Here is a 23,611-nt window from a genome sequence, read left to right on the forward strand (position 1 = left end):
TGATAGTTATCCTGGTAAAGAAAGCATGCAACATATAGAAGACACTTGGAAAGAGAGATTACAGATAAACAACTCCTAGAAAACAATAAAATAAGCAGTACTCTGGCAGGTTGGAAAGTATAATCATTTCCCTGGGGCTAAAAGAGCCCTTTTCAGACATATTGAAAATGTAGTTTGTCAGATTTTAAGTAATCTTGGTCTCTGAAAGTTGTTGTGGACTCAAGACTAGAACTATGTGATTTTGTCACCTCTAAAATGAAGCAAGACACAGCACCTGAAGTACACTTAGAAAAGTTTTAATTTTTTTATTTCAACTCTGATACTGACATCTATAAAAATTTGTCTGGGGAAGCCTAATGTTTGACTGACTTACCTATACTTATTCTGGATAAATACTGTGAGGATTCATCAGAAAGAGAGCTTTCGTCACCAAGTATGTAGAGTGCAATACTCTGCATAAGGAGAAATTTAACATTATTTTTTAAACTCTTGAGGCATAAGCACAGACAGGAAAACTAGCCCATTTTAGATATAGAGCTCTGTGTTTTGACAAATGTTATACAATCATATAACCACATTTCAGGACACAGAATGCTTGCATCACACCAGAAAGTGCCCTTGGGAATCACTGCGAATAAATAACGCATCTTTTTTCTCTTCCTGTATTTTGCATCTTCTTCAGTATCATGCAAATGGAGTCACAGAACATGTTGTCGTCTGTGTCCTATTTCATTAACTTCGCACTTCTGTGAGATTCATCCACATTACTGTGTGTATCAGCAGTTTCTTTCTTTTCAATGCTGAGGGGTATTCCATTAGACATATGTACCAACCTCTGCTTATCTACTTACAGACTGATCGACATTTGGGTCATTTGTGTTGAGTGGATGCTCAGTCGCTTCAGTCGTGTCTGACTCTTTGCGACCCTGTGGACTGTAGCCCACCAGGCTCCTCTGTCCATGGGACTCTCCAGGCAAGAACACTGGGTGGGCTGCCATTCCCTCCTCCAGGGGGTCTTCCCGACCCAGGGACTGAACCCAGGTCTCTCATGTCTCCTGCATTGGCAGGTGGGCTCTTTACCACTAGCACCCTGACTTGCTTGGGGTGAGGTGAACCCTAACTCTCTACTCCTCTAGGCCCTTCTCCATTTCAGCCTTCAAAGTTCTCCTTTGAATATCTGCTATTACCACTAAGATCTGCACCTGCAGTTTTTTTTTTTGGAAAGGAAGTGGCAGCATGATCATATTAAAATTTCAGCACAATGCTGGAGAGTCTTCAAGTCCTAACTATAAACCAATACAAACACTACAAATGATAGATTCCTGAAAGCAGTTGACATCGTATCTAAGAAAAATATGATATAACATGAATATTTGTAAGTTGACTAGTGTAAGTTGGACACGGAACACCTTTGGCTTATTCAAGTATCTCTGGCCCCCTCTTGGGTAGCTATAACACTGAGTCTACCCCATTTTAGCGGAGTTGTACAGAACCGAAGTATTTGGTGAATTCACCTAAATGTTTCCACATAAGCAGCAAGGAATGAAAAAGTATTGAGCTGCTCTTAATATATTGTGAATGGACTGATGGCCACTGAATCGTACACTTAGAAACAATTAAAATAATACTATGCTATGTATATTTTATCAGTGTTTTTTTAAAAAAAGCAGAATCACCATTCTGCATGTCTATTTCAGAGCCATAGGGGGTACTGAAACCTTTCTCAACATGAAGGAAGCAGAAAATAGAATAAAGGAGAAGACAGGTGGGGAGCAAGGACATTTATCTAGTCCAGTGATATCTGAGACAGGAGACAAAAGATCTGGTTCTCCTATAAGTCTAGGAAAGCCCCATCTCAAGAAAGGTCCACAGAAGACCTCTAGGCAGGCTGCTCCAGTATAAGGGGACCAAGGGACGTTATTGTGAAGGAACTTACCTTTACTGACACCCTTTGATTCTATCTGAATCAGCTCTGATCTTGGATTAACTGTGTATAATAATGTGAGTTAATTTTTTAAATAAAAATTATTTCATTAAAAAAAATCCAAGTAGGATTTTTTTGTAGCTATAGACAAGCCGATTATAAAATTTAAAGGAAAAGCAAAGGAATTAAAATAGCTAAAATAATTTAAAAAAATAAAAGTAATGGAAGGAAGAGTTATACTAAGCAATTTTAAGACTGATTATAAAGCTACAGTAATCAAGAGTGTGTGGACCACAACACAGACCAATGGGCTAGAATAAAAAGTCCAGAGACAGACCTACAAATATGTCAACTGATTTCCGAAAAAGTGCAAAAGAGAAAGAATAGTGTTCCCAACAATTGATGTTAAAAAAAAACTGACCATTCAAATGGAATAAAAATCTCAACGCAAACCTCACATCTGATAAAAAAAAATTTAACAAAATGGATCATGGATCTAAATATAAAACATAAAACTGTTAAAATTTCTGGACAAAAACAGGAGAAAATCTTTCTGACTTGGACAATGAGCTCACAGACATGACACCAAATGCACTATCCATACAGAAAAAAGTGGATAACCTGGCTGCATCACAATTAAACATTTGTGCTCTACAAAGGAAGCATTAAGAGGACAACAGGACAGGACAGACCACAGGAGAAAACGCTTCAAACCCACGTATCTGAGAAAACCTCCATGCAGACACACTCACAGTACCACCAGCCATTTAGAAAACGCAAATTAAAACCACAATGAGTGATCACCGCGCATCTATCAGAAGGAAAAAATTTATAAATCACGACAATACCACTCACTGACTGGGATGCATGCAGGGAAACTGGAACACTCACACATTGATGGTGGAAATACAGATGCATGAACAGATAAATGAGATTAATAAATGCTTCCTTCCTGGAAGAAACGTTATGACAAACCTAGACAGTATATTAAAAAGCAGACACATCACTTTGCCAACAAAGGTCGTATAGTCAAAGCCATGGTTTTTCCATTAGTAATGTACAGCTGTGAAAGACTGACGATAAAGAAGGCTGAGCACCAAAGAAACGATGCTTTTGAATTGTGTTGGAAACGGAGAAACATAACATGTTCATGGATTGGAAGAATCAATATTGTCAAAATGGCTATTCTACCCAAAGCAATCTATAGATTCAATGCAATCCCTATCAAGCTACCAACGGTATTTTTCACAGAACTAGACCAAAGAATTTCACAATTTGTATGGAAATACAAAAAACCTCGAATAGCCAAAGTAATCTTGAGAAAGAAGAATGGAACTGGAGAAATCAACCTGCCTGACTTCAGACTCTACTACAAAGCCACAGTCATCAAGACAGTATGGTACTGGCACAAAGACAGAAATATAGATCAATGGAACAGAATAGAAAGCCCAGAGATAAATCCACGAACCTATGGACACCTTATCTTCGACAAACGAGGCAAGGATATACCATGGAAAAAAGACAACCTCTTTAATAAGTGGTGCTGGGAAAACTGGTCAACCACTTGTAAAAGAATGAAACTAGAACACTTTCTAACACCATACACAAAAATAAACTCAAAATGGATTAAAGATCTAAATGTCAGACCAGAAACTATAAAACTCCTAGAGGAGAACATAGGCAAGACACTCTCCGACATAAATCACAGCAGGATCCTCTATGACCCACCTCCCAGAACATTGGAAATAAAAGCAAAAATAAACAAATGGGACCTAATGAAACTTAAAAGCTTTTGCACAAGAAAGGAAACTATAAGTAACGTGAAAAGACAGCCCTCAGACTGGGAGAAAACAATAGCAAATGAAGCAACAAAGGATTAATCTCAAAAATATACAAGCAACTCCTGCAGCTCAATTCCAGAAAAATAAATGACCCAATCAAAAAATGGGCCAAAGAACTAAACAGACATTTCTCCAAAGAAGACATACAGATGGCTAACAAACACATGAAAAGATGCTCAATATCACTCATTATCAGAGAAATGCAAATCAAAACCACAATGAGGTACCATTACACGCCAGTCAGGATGGCTGCTATCCAAAAGTCTACAAGCAATAAATGCTGGAGAGGGTGTGGAGAAAAGGGAACCCTCTTACACTGTTGGTGGGAATGCAAACTAGTACAGCCATTATGGAGAACAGTGTGGAGATTCCTTAAAAAACTGGAAATAGAACTGCCATATGACCCAGCAATCCCACTTCTGGGCATACACACTGAGGAAACCAGATCTGAAAGAGACACGTGCACCCCAATGTTCATCACAGCACTGTTTATAATAGCCAGGACATGGAAGCAACCCAGATGCCCATCAGCAGACGAATGGATAAGGAAGCTGTGGTACATATACACCATGGAATATTACTCAGCCATTAAAACGAATTCATTTGAATCAGTTCTAATGAGATGGATGAAACTGGAGCCCATTATACAGATTGAAGTAAGCCAGAAAGATAAAGAACATTACAGCATACTAACACATATATATGGAATTTAGAAAGATGGTAATGATAACCCTATAAGCAAAACAGAAAAAGAGACACAGATGTACAGAACAGACTTTTGGACTCTGTGGGAGAAGGCGAGGGTGGGATGTTTCGAGAGAACAGCATCGAAACATGTATATTATCTATAGTGAAACAGATCACCAGCCCAGGTTGGATGCATGAGACAAGTGCTCGGGCCTGGTGCACTGGGAAGACCCAGAGGAATCGGGTGGAGAGGGAGGTGGGAGGGGGGATCGGGATGGGGAATACATGTAACTCCATGGCTGATTCATGTCAATGTATGACAAAACCCACTACAATACTGTAAAGTAATTAGCCTCCAACTAATAAAAATAAATGAGAAAAAAAAAAAAAGAATTGTGGTGTTGGAGAAGACTTTTGAGAGCGCCTTGGACTGCAAGAAGATCCAACCAGTCCATCCTAAAGGAAATCAACCCTGAATATTCATTGGAAGGACTGATGCTGAAGCTAAAGTTCCAATACTTTGGCCACCTGCTGCGAAGAGCCAATTCATTGGAAAAGACCCTGATGCTGGGAAGAAGGCAAAAGGAGAAGAGGGTGGCAGAGGAAAAGATGGTTGGATGGCATCACTGACTCAATGGACATGAATTTGAGCAAACTCTGGGAGACGCTGAAAGACAGAGGAGCCTGGTGTGCTGCAATCCATGGGGTCACAAAGAGCTGGACACAACTTGGCAACTGAACAACAATGACAATAACAGAGACTCTGAAAAAGAGCTTACAGTTTCTTAAATATATTAATCTTATGTATACTTGCTATATGGACATCAATCCCACCTCTGGGTACCTACCCTAGAGAAATGAAAACTTTTGTTCACACAAAAACCTGGACATGAATGTCTATGGCAGCTGTATTCATAACTGCTTAAAAACTAGAGTCAACTCAAGTATCTTCAATGGATGAATGGATAAGCCAATCTGATATAGCCACACAATGTACAGCCATGATATATCCACACAATGTATGTATAGCCAACACTCAGCAATTAAGTGCAATGAACTGCTGCTACAGTAATACGTGAATGAATCTCAAAAGCAGGAGGAGATTTTCTGAGGGGGTTGATGGAACCATTCTGAATTCTAATTATGGGAGGGATTACATGAACTCAACATTTATTGAAATCCACAGAGCAATACACAAAATGGGGGGGGAAAGGTAATTTTTCTATATGACAATTTTTTAAATTACATTGAAAGATAAAAAGGAAAAAGGAAACAAGTTTGGAAACACACTGAATACATACCAAGACAACAAGTCTGCCTCTTTCACAGATTCCGGGGAGGTAAGGATAGGGTGGCATTCCTTCACCCTTCAGACAGGAACTCACCCACTGATAAACACTAGGTGGCTCAGGAGTGAAAAATGATGGATACTGCATAAATCCTGTTTGACCTTCAGAATTAGATAAATGTTCATAAAGATACAAGAATACACTAAAACAATACTGTTTTAATTCAAAGGAAAGATAATCAACAATACCTGTCATTTGAAAACAATCAGAGTCACACTTTTTCCATATTCTCCAAAATGCTTCATGTTTTCTGCCACAGTAAGTATCTGATCACACTATAATATGTGGAATTTAACTAATATTTTATCTGATCCTGGATGGAAATTTAGCGAATTCTTATGTTCAAGGCATATAAAGAATGTTACCAAAATTTTCTGCCCTAACTCTAACGATGAGAAAAGACAAGAAACCCAGGATTCTGCTTTAGCAACTGGGCCCCAACCTGAGTCCGTTTAACTCAGAGTCTAAGACAATAATACAATGGCTACGAAATTGTCCTGTTCAATATGGCAACCACCAGCCCCGTATGACCGCTGAGCACTTGCAATGTGGCCAGGGCAACTGAGGAATTGAATTTTTAGTATAATTAACTAAACTAGCACACAGTGGGTGGTTACTAACTGGACCACACAGGATAGCAAAGCATCCTTGGCACTGGAAGCTCTAAGCTTTTGAAGGCAGAACCTTGGGGATGAGTAAAATCCTTGCCCCACCCCCCCGCCCCCCACACTGAAGAAGCTATGGCTTACTACAAGTCAGATCAAACACTACAAATTAAAATCTGCCTGGTGGAAAGACACTACCCCTGATTTAGAGGTTAACAGTAAGAAAAATATCCTCTGCTATTTACCAAGAAAAATACAAGCAAAGGTCACTACACTGTTGAGAAAATCTTTAATAGCACAACACTTACCTTGATCAATTGTGCACACTTGTCCAGTAGTTCTGACAAGTGTTGGGTAGTCTCTATAGTAATGATCTACGTAAGGCTCCAATTTTAAGTCCCTGAAACAACAGAACATATAAAAGGAAATAACAAGCAAGGTATTATGGCATTCTCGTCCCAAACAGTTTAAGAAGACTCATCAGTTGCTTTATAATTTAAAACATTTACTTAGGAGAAAGAAGACAACCACATTTAGAGTCTCTATATTTTATTTCTGGACTTTAAAGTGCCTAGTATGACAAATGAAACCAAAACTCCTTCTGATAGATAAATTTTGAGGGTAAAACTGCTGTGAAAATGGTGCTGCAATTTCTCCTCTGTTAATTTATTAACTGTGTGATCTTCAGGAAGTCAACTTTCTGAATCTCAATAATTTTTCTTCTAAAAAATGGTAGAACAGCACTCAACTCACCCTCAAGCTTTTAAGATTAAATAGTATGTATGAGAAATACCTTATAAAGTGTAAAGCATTCTACCAATTTTACCTATTTTGGAGAGCCATGATTAGGGTTTGAAAATCATTTCATTACAAAAGTATCTTCCTCATAGTAATGCCTTGTCATTAAGAGAAACCAACCATCAATTAAAACTGTCATGTCTCAGAAAAAAATTTCAGTATCTCAAGGAAGGTAACATAAATTAGAAAATATACTACAACTTTAACTCAGAGGTTGGCATTTTAATTCAAATTTAACTTTATCACCAATGGTCACAAAGGCTCAAACAACACCTAAGTATAAACATTTTGAGTTCAGAACCAAACACAAGGTGCTAGAAAAGACTTAAAAATACCATCAGAACAATCTTATTGTGGATCCACTACAAGAGCCTGAAAGACAGGGAAGACCAGACTGGGACAACAAAGGACCAGCAAAGAGAACCAACATCTAGCAAATGACACCTGTTCTTAAAAACAAACTCGAGAGGCTTCCCTGGTGGCTCAGGGGTAAAGAATCCGCATGCCAATGCAGGAAACATGGGTTCCATCCCTGGTCCAGGAAATCCCACATGCTGCGGAGCAAATAAGCCTGTGCACCACAACTACTGACCCTGTGCTCCAGAGCCCAGGAACTGCAGCTACTGAAGCCCACACATCTAGAGCCCAGGCCCCACAATAAGAGAAGCCCCCCAAACGAGAAGCCTGCACAGCAACTAGAGCGCTGTCACTCACCACAACTAGAGAAAAGCTCGAGCAGCAACGAAGGCCCACTACAGCCAAAAATAAATAAATAAATAAATAAATTTTTAAATGGTCCACACCAAAAAAGAAAATTTTCCCCCCAAAACTTAAGCATGTTTCCTCATCACTGAAACAGGGATTGTAATACCTACTTTGACAATTTCTACATGCAAAGTACAGTTTTGTTAGTTTAAACCCTGACAGCTCAGTTGGTAAAGCATTTACTTAAAATCCAAGAGAACCCAGTTCAATTCCTGGGTCGGGCAGATCCTCTGGAGAAGGGATAGGCTACCCAGTCCAGTATTCCTGGGCTTCCCTTGTGGTTCAGCTGGTAAAGAATCTGCCTCCAATGCAGGAGACCTGGGTTCGATCCCTGGGTTGGGAAGATCCCCTGGAGAAGGGAAAGGCTACCCACTCCAGCATTCAGGCCTGGATAATTCCATGGACTGTATGGCCCATGGGGTCCCAAAGAGTCGGACACGCCTGAGCAACTTTCACTTTCAAACACTATATGAATCTAAGGCATCATTATAAAAACAGCAGATGTCATTATAGACTTTCCACCACAGTCATGGTGTCAAAATGAAAGCCAAACAGGTTACCCTCACTGTGTAACACACTCTTGTGCCTCTTCCACTCATCTGAGGACAAATACCTGCAACACCAGCCTGACCCATGGCCCTTACACAATGGATCCCTTCAAACAGTTCTGTGGCTTATGGAAAATGCTCTTTTTTGTTGAGAAGGTAGAATTCAGAAACTTATTTGCAAGGTTCCTATTTGACATTCATGGCCAAGAATTAAGTCATCTAATGACCTTCTGGAAATTTGCAAACTATAAATGATATTTACCTCGCCAGCTGGACAAGAAGTTCAACAAGTGAACGAACGCCTTCTCCCATTAGAGTGTTCAACTTGAGTTCCTCATAGACCAGGTGAAGAACAAAAAAAATTGCAGGTATGTGAGTGAAGAGAAGTGTGGAAGAGTCCAAACTAAGATTCTGGGAAAAATCCTCATCTTTCATCTGGGACACTCCCAAAGGACTCAAACACAAAGATCTGTTCAAGAGATGAGACTCAACATTCTGGTGGTAGTCTGAGTTCAGTAAATACTCCCAGTCCTGAGAAGGGTAAAAAGGGCATTAACTTTTTAAGTAATTGTAATGTCACCATTAAAAAAGAAGAGCAAATTCACTCAGACAACCAAAATAAAAAACTCTTCTCAGCAAAAGATGCTGTTAAGCCACACAGTGGGAGAAAATATTCCCAAAACACACATATGACAAAGAACTCATACCTAAAATATATAGAGAACTTCTTTAGATCAATAAATACTTTTAAAATCCAATTTACACCTGAACAGAAACTTCACAAAAAGATATGTAAGTAGCTAATAAGCACGTGAAATAGTGCCTAATGTGATGAGTCATTTGGAAAAGCAAATAAAAACCACTTAGAGAAACTACCTTGTACACACTCAAATGGTTAAAAGGAAAAAGACTGACAGCAAATGTGGGCCAAATCATATGCTGCTGGTCAGAGTATAACATGCTACGATCAATCAGAGACCAGCAACGACCCAAGAAGTACACCGCTAGGTATTCATTTAGCCAAAAGAAATGAAAATATAGGTCCACAAAGACTAGTTACTGAATGTGGGCAGCAGCTTTCTTTATAACAGTCAAATAATGGCAAGAGGCTACATATACATCTGCAGAAGAATGAATATACAAACCATGGTCTAGTCACACTACTCTCCCAATGAGAAGGTACAAACTACTGGTATCTGCAACAACATGGATGAATCTCAAAAGCATTATGCTGAGTGAGGGAAACTTTATAGCAAAGACTACATACTATATTATTTTACTTATATTAAGTTTTAGAGCTGGCAAAACTAACATATGATAGAAATCAAACCAATGGATGTCTTGATTAAAAGTGGCTCAAGAGAACTGTATAGAATCACAGAAATGTTTTGTCCTTAAGAGCAGTGTAGGTTACATGAGTGTGTATTTGTCAAAATTGATCAAACTGTAAATTTAAGATCTAAGCATTTCATTTACGCAAATTATACCTCAATTTTAAAAGAATGTGTTGAAACACAAGAATATACCCATGGAATCTGACATGTTTGAGAACTTAAACTAAAGAAACATTGCATAATAAATGCTGTCACTTTAGGTGATTAATTGGCAGTAAAATATCTACAAACTCAAATTTGTATCACACAGCATTATGTATGTTTAGTAATTTTAAGATGATCATTAAAGACAAAAGTAAATAAATAATCGCAGAAAACTTAACAGGCTCTATTGTTCAAAATAACTATCCTTCAGTATCAAAATAAGCAAAAGCTGTTAGAAATATGCACAAATCAACAGGAACACCACAAACATGGGGGAATGGTACAAGTACCCACAAATTAATTTGTATCAGCAAGAAAAAACAATGCTTACATCATCAGATCCCGTCTCAGAAGGCCTTGCCTTTTTGGGTGCAATGACTGGGGAAAGTGATCCTTCAAAGTCAAACTGGAAGATAACCCCAAAAGAGAAGACAAAAATCATGTAAATTTATCACTGACAACAGATCAACTTAAAGGACTCAGCAATCAGTTCTACCAATTACGGAAACTGAGGAATGACATCAAAATTCATTTTCTCATCTGGAAAAACATGATACGAACGCCTTTCTTCTAGGGTCATTGCGAAGATTAAATGAAATTATCTATATAAAGCATCTAGCCTGGTGCCTGGGCTCATGGGTTCTGCAACAGTAGCTTCCTCTCCTCCCCATGTCTCTCATGACATAGATCTTCACCCACTGGTAGAACAAGGACCATTAGTCATATCCAAAATACACCCAGTCTCAAAGAATCAACCCAATGTTAGCCAAATGTCAGAGCCAAGCAAACATGTATTTAGAGTCTGTTTATAGTGACAGCCCAACCATTCTCTGGCAGAGGTGGGTAGCTACTGTCCAAAATCTGTGTTCTCCTCTTTCTTCTGGACCCACAGGCAGGCTGCTGAATCGCGCCCCTCACAGTGAGATGTGACCCCGTGACAGTGACTAGGAATGAGAGTGGACGTCATCAATGCCAGACTAGTTCATGAAAACCTCCCATGCATGCTCCCCTATGCTCTATCCCTCGCATCTGACTGGGTGATGTCAACTCTAAGGTGATCTTTGAAGCCTCAGGTTGAAGAGGACAGATGCTCCATTAGCCTGGGTCCCTAATTAAACCATGTAGCCTGTTTACCTGCTAAGCACTGTTAAAGGAACAAGATACACATTTCTGTTGTGTATGCCACCATATCTTTTAACAGCCTTCTGTTATAATAGCCTATCCTAATACAGTTACATAAAAGCAATTTTCTAAAAGTTCAGCCTAATTCAATTTTCTCTGGCATAACCGTAGCCCCTTCTGCTACTTTGCACAGACACTGACCTGTCAGTTCATCAATCATAACTGTAAAAATGGTAATATCTATTTTCCTATGCTATAGAAACCTACATATTTATTAATCTCATTCATCTGAAAGTTGATTTATATATAAAAAGTAAACATAAACAGCAATATTTAAAACTGAATATTTAAATATAAAACTAAATAAAGTCAATTTTAAAAACTGATCAAAAGAACAGGTTTTCTTATGAAGTATTCAAATGAAACACAGTCCAAGAAAAAGACAAAATACTGTACGATATGATTCATCGTAGAATCTAAACTATGACACAAATGAACCTATCTACAAGCAGACACAGACTCACAGACAGAGGACAGGCCTATGGCTGCCCAGGGACGAGACAGGAGGGAGGGAGACGCACTGGGGGCCTGGGGCTGGTGGACACAGGCTACTGCATTCAGAATGTGCAAACGACAAGGTCCTACTGTATAGCGAAGGGAACCATACTCAATATTCTGTGATAAAACATAATGGCAGAGAATTTTTTTAAAAGAATGTATTAAAAAAAAAAAAAAAACACCAAAAAATCGAGCCCAATTTATACACAATATTATCAAAAAACAAAAATGACAAAAGAGTAAAATCAAAGCAACAAATGAAACGACCATACCTAAAACTTTAACCAAATACAGCATGCATACACACACACACACACACAGTCTAAGTCCCACAATCAGAAAGAACACCTCTGCTATGGTTATCAAATTCATTAAGACCTGGAGTTACGGGAAAGAATAGTGGATACTGATACAGATACCTTTTTGTCACACATATGGATGTTTTATTTTCATTATTTCAATATGTCACTGTTTAGCCAACCCTGTTCTATAATCCTGTGGATCACTGACCTTCATCTATCACAATCTGACTATAAAATATTCGTTTATCTGCCTTCTCCTGGGACAGTCGATTCAATGGGAGGAACTATCTGTCTTGCCTAAAGCTTATCTGAAAAGCCTGGCTTCATGCTTCGCCCACAGCAGGGACTCAATATCTAATGAAAATATGAGCATCCCAAAGGACAGAACAATTAACCTCAGATGCAACCACTCACAGAACCTGTGAACCAAAAAGAAACACCATCTGGCCCAGAGCCATCATTTAACATATCAGTAAATTCAGGAAGGCCCAAAAAAATTCCAGAGTCACATAGCTGGTCATTGGCAGAAATTCTGTACTCTCTACTCTCCACCCTATTACTTAACTGAAAACAAAGAGGATATATCTGGACAAAACAAAATAAAGAGCATTTGCCACCGAGGACCATTTCATCCTGAGCTTTCATTGTAAGGACAACCAAGACAAGGTTTAACTATGCAGTCATCCAAATAAATGTCAAAGCAACTCAGTCTCAGAGCTCATTTCCTGTTTCTCCTCTTAGGGCTACCACGCAACAAATTAGTCAGAGTCAGATTCTCCTTTACAAAACAAAAGAGCAGTTGCGTGCCCAGTCCTCTCCACAACAATGAAACACGAGGGGGCACTGGCCCTCTGCTAGAGAACGAGGCACAGTGATGTGGGTCCCCAAGTCCTGCAGGACAGCAACACAGAGAAACCACACAAAGCTGAGGCGGACTTATTCATACTGCAGAAATCCGCAGTTTCTCTAAGGCTCAATTTTTTCATATTTAATAAAGAATAGAAAAATCTCGACTGAAGTAGCATTCATGCAATTGTCTGGAATAAGAAAACTGTCTCTATTTTCCCAGTAAAACTTTTCCCAAGGAAACTGCAGAAGGCAGTTTTTTCATATGATACAACACATATAAACTCTTAAAAAAAAATACTTCATTTAGGTGGACAAGGGCTTTCATTCACTAAGCATCCATCCTTGCCAGGCACTGCTATTTACCTTCTTAATGGGAGGAGAGACACACAAAATAAACAACTAAAATAGATAGCATAGTGCTTATCTATCTTAGCATGAGTGCTAAGAGAAAAATTAAACAGGTAAAGAGGATAATAAGTGGGAGACAAGGGATAAGTACAATTCTACATAGAAGAGATGCGGCAGGCGACACTGAGGTAATACCTGGCCAAGGCCTCGGCTTGTCTTGCCTGATGAAGGCATTTTCTCCAGCGTGCGTGCATGTGTGTTCAGTTGCTCACTCGTGTCTGACTCTTTGCAACCCCATGGACTGTAGCCCACCAGGCTCCTCTGTCCATGGGATTTCCCAGGCAAGAATACTGGAGTGGGTTGCCATTTCCTTCTCCAGGGGATCTTCCCAATCCAAGGATCAAACCTTCACTTCCTGCATTGGCAGGAAAATTCTTTACCACTGAGCCATCTGGGAAAACTGCATTTTCTCCAGAGGGAAGATCAAGTGTGAAGACCCTGAGGTAGGAACATGCTTGGTGTGTTCAGGACAAACATTGGAAACCAGTGTGGTGGAGACAATGTGAGCGAGGCAGGCATGAATCAGAGGTAGAAAAAAAAAAAAAATTGGAAAACCCATCCCCATTTACCTTACAGAAGTAACAAAAATTCTGAGTTGGCAAAGGTTCACCACACAGAGAATAATCTGGGGGGCGAAGCAGGCACTTTTAAATGACACTGATGAGAATGCTGATTGGACAGACAGTCCTTTTTGAACATTATTTGACCCAGTAATTCCTCTTTTAAGGTTCAATTCTTGATAACTAACTAGAGATCTAAAGATTTGTGTAAAAAAAAAAAAAAAAAAAAGATTTGTGTATAGAAGAATGTTACTCAAATTACTCATAAGAAAAAAAACTGATTCAACAATGTTCAATTATTAGCTATTGGGGCTTCCCTGGTAGCTCAGATAGTAAATATTCTGCCTGCAATATGGGAGACCTGGGTTTGATCCCTGGGTTGGGAAGATCCCCTGGAGAAGGGAATGGCAACTCACTCCAGTATTCTTGCCTGGAGAATCCCATAGACAGAGAAGCCAGGTGGGTTACAGTCCATGGGGTCACAAAGAGTTGGACACAAGCAAGTGACTAATACTTTTACTTTTTCACAATTATGACAAAGCCATATGGTAGCCTATTATGAGAATGATAATCAGGGGGGAGGGAGGTTGAAGAATTTTTAAAATGGGCAATTTCCACTGATATGATGTTTATGAGGAGCAACAATGAAAATGTTTACAGTGGTGATCTCTTAGTATTATTTTCTTTTTAATCTCTCTGTTTTCCAAATTTTCCTCAGTAACCATGTATACTTTTATAATGAAGAAAAACAATGACTTTTTTTTAAATGGATTTGCTGGTATGAAACCCAAATGTACTGACAGGTACAGTTGAGTTACCTGGAGAAAGGTAAGTGTGACCTAGAGTGATTTCTTCAGAGTGAACCAGGCAAGGCTGTCCTGGGAAAGATCCCCAGAAGCAAAACGAAAACATCAAGACTAAGACCCTACCCTGCTGATTTGTAAATAACCTATGAAGGACTTGTAGGAAAGTTTCTGGAGAGAGAGAGGAGGAGCTTAGTTTGTATCAGTGACAGACTAGATATTTAGGCTAAAGTACTTTAAATCCCCTTCCAAATTAAACCTTCCTCACAGATCAAGCAATTATGTGGATAAAGAGAGTCCGGGCCTCAAGAAAGGAACATTAAGCCAAGAGTCAGAAGATATACCGTAAGCCCAGTTTTGAGCAAATCTCTAGTCTATGATCTCTTTGTGAGTCAGTTTCTTCATCAATAAAATCAAGACTACTCCTACTAATCTAAGCATAATTTGCAGCCATGTTACCATGATGAAACGAGAAATAACAAAGTGGTTTACATTATAAAAGCATAATGATTCTAATTACAAGTAAAACACTATCATTAAAGTAATATTTGACTTACAATGTCATAAGATACAATAAGCCTTAGCATTATTCCATTTTGATGAATAAGGTATGCCTACTAGTACACTGATGTGTTATATACTCTGAATGTTGTATTACCAATTATGCAAACATACACTGAAAACAGTGTATCTCAGGAGGAAAATGACCGTATGTACTCACATTTCTTGTCCATGCTAAGCGGTCTGTGTTATAACCCATCATGTTCATTAGACAGGTCACAAATAAGTTCCACTCTGAATGATCGCTGGGCCCTCCCGGGGCACTATGGACACTGTACCACTTGACGAGCATCTGAACCGCTATTTCTTTCGGCAGAATGAACTTAATCGCTTGCAAACAAGTTTGTACTATTAAAAGCAAAGATTAATTTTAGTATGCTTCCTAGGCATGCATTTCTTTTCCCCTTTTACCAAGGTTTTTAAATCATTGCTATATAAAGGTCAAGCACTATGAAAAAGGAACTGCCATTAAAGAGCTGGTGGGACACAAACCTGATGTAGCCAGTCATCTGACTCTGAATTTAACAGGGCTTGTGAGAGGTCTCAGAGCAGTTTTTTTGTCATTAATTTTGGGTCAGAAATAGAATAACCACACAGCCCAGGTTACGTAAAACAGAACTGATTGACATCTATGGCCCCAACAATTATTATTAACAGCTTCCCATTTTGCTCTCAAAAATGTCCTAGTTTGGGCAATGAATTAAAGATCATTCTAAAAAAAACACACAATTTCTACATTAATAAATTCATATAAAATATTGTTTCAATACTTCAGTAAATACATAATAATCAATACAAACATCCTCAAATGACAAGGCTCACCTAGCTTTAAAATGTGCTCTGAAGGGTTAAACATTCTGGTTAACCAAAGCTTTGTAACTTTTCATGACTTCTAACAGCACTGTTCCTACCGTGTTTTACATGCTCTCTGTCCTAAACAGATCAATCAATACCATGTAATCTACATCTTTCTTAACGGCTCAATACCATTAGGATGACAACCAGTTACAGCGCTACACTGCCAAACAGCGACTCCCTCAGGGTGGCAAGGGCTATCGTTATGAAGAGGCCTAGGTCTGCTTTTAGCAGGAAATAGCCCCAACCTGCAATATTTTTGTATCCCCACATAATCTCTTTAGAGGATTTTTTCCTTCCCTTCCCAAATTCACTGTTACCACAGCCCATCCTCAGCAGCGTATGCTTTTTCTCATCAATTTGCTATGTGTGTGCACACACAACCAAGGCTGGAATCAAATGAAACCAATGTCAGAAAACCAGATAACCAAGTTTGTCATGGTTGCATCCAAAATCAGTGTAAACCAGATACCGACTGAGGTGCTGAGGAAAGTTTTATCAAGCACAAAAGCTTCTGTGCATGAACTATGTGACTTCTATTTGCTCCGCCAAGAGTAAGATTTCACTTTGTTTTAATTTAACTAATCCATTAATTGTTTTTATATATTTTGGTTAGGCTTATACTTCTTGAGATCACTGGCTAAATACCACCTAGAAAAGCAAAGCGTCTCCATACCAACTCAGAATATCATCTACCACACCACTACCATACTACCACATCTACCACACTTTAGGAAGAGTACTTCCTGAAATGAGAAAGGCACTCCAACCCATGTAGCAAATTCCAGAGATCACAAAATCTGCCAGCATTCTGCATTGGAAGTTGGATTTTGAAACTAATAGACATCCTGAATTTTCTTATATCACACAGGCATTCTTTTCTTAACTTACATTTGTTGGCAAATCTTTTCGATTCCATGGTATTCTTTAGTATTCTACGTTCAGAAATATTCTCCACCTAGTACTTTCCAAATTGCGTTTCAATAATAATTCAAGCAGACTCTGATTTTATCAAAATACTGAGTGGATTTTTGCTAAAATGTTAAGTTTTCCTCAAAGGCAATTATGTTAATTTCTCAATTATTCTTAATAATTGAGAGATTATTTTTGGATTAAAAACCATCAAATGTGCCAAAAACTGCTTTAGTTGCTTGGGCTTGTTTCTCAGACTTTCTTGCGAGAGGCGTGTGCGTATACTGTAATCTCCCTGCATGGCTTCCTCCTCCTGAGAAACCTCACAGAAGGGGAACCAGCACGCACTCCCAGGCCCCAGCCTTGGCGCTGCACACGGTGCTCCTCAGCACAGGGGAAATTCCATCCCGTGGCTCCAAAATCAGCAAAACGTTTAAAGCCCCAACTATTAGTGTACATCAGTAATTCCTCCAGACCTTTTAAATCAAACCAAGAACACATGAAAGTGAGGTTTGATCCCCAACCATACCTAATTCAGAGGTGGCAATTTCAGGAATAGTGATCCTCACCATGGAGCCATTACTCAGTTCCTAGGGAGAATACGGAAACAAATAAGAGCAAGTGAATAGAATCTGTTCATTCTAAATCTCTGATGTCTAAAAAATAGCAGATGCTTACCAAGACTGTTTGCCTATCAAAGAAAAATGCAATAAAATAAACGAAAAACAAGCAGTATTTTTTCAAACAGAACTGAATATTTTGAAATTTCAGACACAATAAATGTCTGTAAAACATTAACAAAAACTCTTATATTTAAACAAAGTGCCTAATTTTCATATAGACACTAACAGTCACCATCACCAAAAGTCTCACTTTTAACAACAACAACAAAAATTATGTCTGTATTAAAATTCAACTGAATGAACAAGCTTTGTTTCCAGTGCACTTTTTAATAATATAAAAACCTTAGAAAAGCTGGATGAAACTACTTTAAAGAAAAATAGGGCAAAAAAGTGATGTATTACAAGCAATTTTTTAAAAATCACATGAATTATTTGTTTCCACTTTTCAGACAAAACTCTGCATTCTGACAAACTTTACATGACAGCCATAATTCTTGGAAAACTATCCTACATTTTAAAAATAAATGTACACACTTACTAGCGTCACCCTGTTACGGACAGGGTCTCTTATGGAATGAATGTAAGTTCCAAGCTGTTGGAAAGTACAATCCTCATTATACAGAGAATCATGAAGCTTTGAAGAATCCCTTAGTTCTGGAACTGGGGACACCAGAACCTGTAAAGGGTCATAAATACAACACGTGAAGCATTTTTGAGAAATTAGGATGAAGAAATTACATGTCTTTTTTGCATATGGTCTAACAATTGTACACAATGATTTTACACCACTCTGTTCTAAGTATGCCTAAGTACCCTGTAGCAGACCGAGGTCCTCGCCAAGAGCTACTAAAAAAGGTCAGTAAAAACAAGACATCTGATCGATGGCACTAGAGAGTTGTGGAGATAACCTGGACTTGAGGGACCAAGATCAAGAGAGAAAGGAATCAAAAGTAAGTGGCCCCACAGTTTAACACCACTTGGGATCTAATACCACTTGGTCTATCTTTAATCCCAAGATAAACCCATCTGAAACACAAATCCTAACATTCTTAACTCCATCCTCAAAAATCTACAATGTCCTAGTGACTGCATTCAGAATGAAAAACCTTTTCATCCTTTCTTCTTTAAGAGCATGTCAGGTAGAGTATAAATCCTAGCTCTACCACTTATGAGCTGTATGTTTTTAGATAAGTAACCTCCCTGTATCTCCATGTACACATTTGTAAAACAAGGATTAATATTTTCCTAATAAAGCTGTTTTAAGGGACTAAACACAATGCTTAGAACAGTATCTAGAACACAGATAACACTAGAATATCCCACCCCTTGCCCTGCCTCACCCAACAGACTACATGGATTTTTTAAAGTATTCATTCATTCCACGGACTTGTTGAGTCTTAACTTGCATGCCAAGAGTTAGAGGTACAATTATATGTTAGCAATGTCCTGCACTGACCTGCCTCCACGCCCATGCCCATGGGAATCCTCTTTACTCAAATACCCGCTTCCACCTACAAATATTCTATTTGTCCTCCAGGTCCAAATCAAGTCAGACCCGTCTCTCAGAGACGTTCCACCCTTAGAACGTCTCTTCTGATCCATGAATCTCCTACAGTATTTTCTGTTTCCCATTCATAAGTCTTCACAGTCTTCCTTATTTATAATTTTTAGTCTTATCTTTTAGTTAATGTTTTTGGTGTATAGCTGCTTTACAATGCTGTGTTAGTTTCTACTATACACCAAAGTCAGTCAGCCATACATACATCCCCTCCCTTTAACTTCATTCCCACCCATGTCAGCACAGTGCATTAGATAGAGTTCCCTGGGCTACACAGCAGGTTCTCATTAGTATCTTTTAAAAAGATGGGACATTTTACAAATTTGTGTGTTATCCTTGAGCAGGGCCCATGCTAATCTTCTCTGTATCATTTCAATTTTAGTATATTGCTGCCGAAGTGAGCATTAAATTATGATTCCTTAAAACAGACAGTACATTTGGTTCACACAAGGAAACTGTGAGATCCCTAGATGAAAAAGAATGCATCCCTCTCCTAACTGAGGCATCCTCAAAAAGCACCTCACATATCACAAGGGAAGTCACTGTGCATTTACGGAATCATTTGTTTAAAAATATTCATATTCTACAAGCGTTAGCTAAACTTCCAACTTTACCATTTTTAAAAGAGAAAAAAAGTTAACCATGAAAAGAGCTAATATTTGACCCAACTTCTCCAAAACACTATCAATTTTTGACACCTACTCCCCTTCTCACCTCATCCAGGGATCCAAGCAGCTTACTCAGAGGGTTAGCAGTAGTAACGCCGTCAAGCGGGGTGCTGGGCCGAGGCATCGTGTTGGACATTGTCAGGGAAGGAGCTGGCAGCCCAGGAATAAAAACCTTACCCACCTGAAAGAATTTTAAAATGTGGGGAAAAAATATTAGCTTTCATGTATCATATTCTTGAATGAAACATTAAGGCATGTAAGCATGTATTTCTTTTGCTATTTAAAAGTTTATGCTCACCACACACAACTGAAAAACAGGGAGAATTAGAATTTTAATAATGTATCAAATTCCACCATCCAACTACAAACATCTTGACATAAATTCTTAGTCTGATTCCTTCTTTTCATTACTATGAACTTTCTGAAGACAGGAAACGGGGGGAATGTTAATACAGTCAAGACATTAAACAAAATTCAAGTATACCACACACTTTTCCACCTTATTGGAGGTAAAGGCAGCAGGCACATTAAGCTTTCAGAGAGTATAAGCATCAGTCTTATTAAGTCTCCTGGCAGAAAGAAAAAGTGTCATTTATTTCTTGGGGCCAAACAAAAATTAAGCTAAAGTGATACTCAAGAGTTAAATCCAACCTAATCCAAACTGTGCTCTCTAGCTTACAATCCATCATAAACTCTCAAACACTTCTTCCTCAAAAAAACTTTACAAAAATTCCTCATTGACCTTAAAAGAACGAGTCAACAATCTATGCTAATCACTCTTTGTTTTAACTATCCATAGGGTTCTCAGAAAAAAAAAAACACAAATTCACATCCACACAGTCTGAAAACTCTTTTTTTTTTATTTTTAACTGGTGGCTAACTGCTTTACACTGTTGTTTCTGCCATACAATGTGAATCAGCCATAAATATAGAAACGTCCCCCAGTCTTGAACTCCCTCCCAATCCCTGAAAACTCTTGATAAGACTAAAAGGATATTCAGAACCAAAGAGGAATTTTAACAATATACATACTTATGTATATGTACATAAATATACTATCTGAATATACTACCTGAAAACTGATAAAATTACCTAAGTTGTCCAAATAAAATCCTTAGGATTAAAAAGTAAAACTGACAGAACCAATATGTAGAGGTTTTAAAAAAAAAAATCAGCAACCACTCTCCAGGTCATAAAAATATGGAGTAAGCACTTTCTATGCTATTACTCCCACTAACTACCACCACCACAACAGAATCTACGTGAACGTATGACACAACTAGCAAAGGGCTGCAGAAGGTGAGGAACGCTGACAGGCTGGGGGCCTGAGAACCAGGAATGAAACGTGACCCCGACCTTTCTGTTTTGTGCGTCTACCTCTCTAAGTAACCAGGCCTTGCACTCTTGAGGGGCCTGCAACCCAGAAATGCTCTCAGGCACAGAACAAGAGAGAGCCACAAATACCCTGCTCTTTCTGCCAAAACTTGGTCAGGCAGAGTGGCCAGGCAGGGAACCCCACGTCCGCCACATCTGCTCCACTTCGGTCAAACACACAGAACAAGCCACAGCCCCGGGTGCCTGCCCCATCCAGACCTGCGGATGAAGACGAGGACGAGGGGTGGGCCCGTCACCCCACTCTGCCTGTCCTGTGACTCCCTGCTTGCAGTCACCAGGCAGCATGGCCTCCCCGCCAAAGGCTCTGCACTGCAGACTGCAGACGAAGCCCTGCTCTCACGCCACGCATGAGCCCCTCACCTCCCCACAGTGTGCAGCAACTGTCGAGGGGCAGGAGCCTGGCTCTCACCCTCACTCTGCAAGAATGAGGTGGCCTACCACTTCCCACCCTTCTCCACAGACTGCGGGTGGAGCGCTCCGTTCCATCCCCAACCTGTAATAACTAGGCAGTAGGGAGTGAGGGGAGGGACGGGGAGGAAGGGAATAGAGAAAAGGACTTTCTGAACATGTGTATGATTCCTGGGCAGGCCTCTGTGTGACTGACAGTGACAAAGTCAAACATCTGAGAGCTAAACCCTGACCTATAACACCACTTAGTTCTCAAACTGGCCTCGACGTAGGGTGGAAGCACACCACAATTTCATCATGGGAGCAGATGCCCCCAAAAAAAGACCCAGTCAAGAAAGGAGTAGCTTAACAAGCTAAAAAACTTTTAGACAGTAACCAATCTACCCCAGACAAACACTGAGGAAAAATAACAGCCTGTGAGCAAAGGCCAGGTGGGAGGCTGGACCTCCATTCTCACCTGGCTCTAATGAGGCACTGATTTGGGGGGGAAAAAAATAGTACTTTGGATTAGCAATGACGTAATGAAGACTGGGGCTTCCCAGGTGGAAAGCTAGTGGTAAAGAACTCACCTGCCAGTGCAAGAGACATAAGAGATGCAGGTTCGATCCTTGGGTTGGGAAGATTCCCTGGAGAAGGAAATGGCAACTCACTCCAGTACTCGTCTGGAGAGCCCCATGTACAGAGGAGCCTGGCAAGCTGTGGTCCATAGAATCGCAGAGTCGGACATGACTGAAGCGACTTAGCACGCTAACACTAAAGAAGCTTTGAGAATTCCCATACACTGCTGGAGGCAAGGAGTACAACCTTGCAACCTTGATACAACCTACACTTTGGAAAACAATATGGCACCACAGGCAAAGTGAATGACTATGCATATTTTCTAAAGACTAGGAGATATATGTTTTTTAAAAACCCTCTTAAGCATTGTTTATTAGAAGAAACAATAAAACAATCCTCAAGGCTGGTAAAGCTCTGGTGTAATCATACAACAGAAAACTGTAACAGCGAGTCAACAACAGCTTTGTGTCTACAAAAATATATCTAAAAAGATTCAATAATGTTAATATTGAGCAAAATAGTCAAGTCAGAAGAGTATATGGTATGTTTCATTTATATGAAAATTCAGATACAAAGAAACAATTTATTCTTTAGTGATATAATTCCAAAATCTAGGAACAAAAAACCAGGGACTCATTTATCACAAGAAAAGACACTGTCTACCTCCGGGGGATGAGGATGACAGGGGAAAGACCACCAGGAGACTGTAAAACTATGGGCAACATCCTATTTCCTAACCTGGGTATATGAATGTTCACTTCATTATTCTTCAAATTGTGTATATTTAAATTCCATAATTTACACATGTAAAATTTACATTGTTCTGTATAAAAATTTCACAACTGTTTAAAAAGAGACAGCCAACATACTACATGGTATACATCTGACGTAATTCAACTTTCCTAAAACTTTGAGGGTTAACAAACCTGACCATACATTAATTTTAAAACTACATTCTTTATAAAACTTCAGTTAACCTTTTCTCCTTTTATTAAAAAATAATTTATTTACATTAATTGAAGCTTCCCCAACTGCACTGTGTTCATAATGTAATCCATCTAATGACCAATGAGACCTAGACCTCTAAGTTGCTATTGGTTAATCGCTAAGTCATGTCCAACTCCTTTGCAACCTCATGGACTAAAGCCCACCAGGATCCTCTGTTCATGGGATTTCCCAGGCAAGAATACTGGAGTGGGTTGCCATTTCCTTCCCCGGGGATCTTCCCGACCTGGGGATCAAACCTGCATCTCCTGCACTAGCAGGCTGGTTCTTTATCACCACCAGGGAAGTACTCCAAGTTAGGTTCAACGTAAACCAAAGGGTTCATTTTCAACTCTTACAGAAATCTGCCAAATTCCACAGTCATGAGGTAACAAATTTTAATATCAAACTAACACTAAAAAATAATAATTA

At 39.2% G+C, this 23,611-nt stretch overlaps 1 protein-coding gene and 1 non-coding gene across 7 annotated transcripts in view; both read right to left on the minus strand.

Moving 5' to 3' along the window:
* The window catches only part of ANAPC1 (anaphase promoting complex subunit 1), a 100,166-nt gene that overhangs the window by 57,897 nt on the left and 18,658 nt on the right, over window positions 1–23,611 (minus strand). For all 6 annotated transcript variants that reach the window (XR_006343702.1, XM_043918781.1, XM_043918782.1 and 3 more), the window contains exons 14-22: window positions 19,881–20,015; window positions 18,147–18,284; window positions 17,515–17,575; window positions 15,379–15,566; window positions 10,387–10,461; window positions 8,780–9,048; window positions 6,715–6,806; window positions 5,754–5,902; window positions 374–452 (exon numbers count right to left, since the gene is read on the minus strand). Coding sequence is in view for 5 of the 6 variants with exons in the window: in XM_043918781.1 (XP_043774716.1) it covers window positions 374–452; window positions 5,754–5,902; window positions 6,715–6,806; window positions 8,780–9,048; window positions 10,387–10,461; window positions 15,379–15,566; window positions 17,515–17,575; window positions 18,147–18,284; window positions 19,881–20,015 (1,186 nt within the window). In the remaining variant the exon portion in view is untranslated. The remainder of the gene's footprint in view (window positions 1–373; window positions 453–5,753; window positions 5,903–6,714; window positions 6,807–8,779; window positions 9,049–10,386; window positions 10,462–15,378; window positions 15,567–17,514; window positions 17,576–18,146; window positions 18,285–19,880; window positions 20,016–23,611) is intronic.
* LOC122704108 lies at window positions 19,466–19,570 on the minus strand. The gene has a single exon (XR_006343738.1). It is a non-coding gene; the product is annotated as a U6 spliceosomal RNA (small nuclear RNA).

The sequence above is a fragment of the Cervus elaphus genome, chromosome 11 (assembly GCF_910594005.1).
Source record: "Cervus elaphus chromosome 11, mCerEla1.1, whole genome shotgun sequence".
NCBI classification, from domain to species: domain Eukaryota; kingdom Metazoa; phylum Chordata; class Mammalia; order Artiodactyla; family Cervidae; genus Cervus; species Cervus elaphus.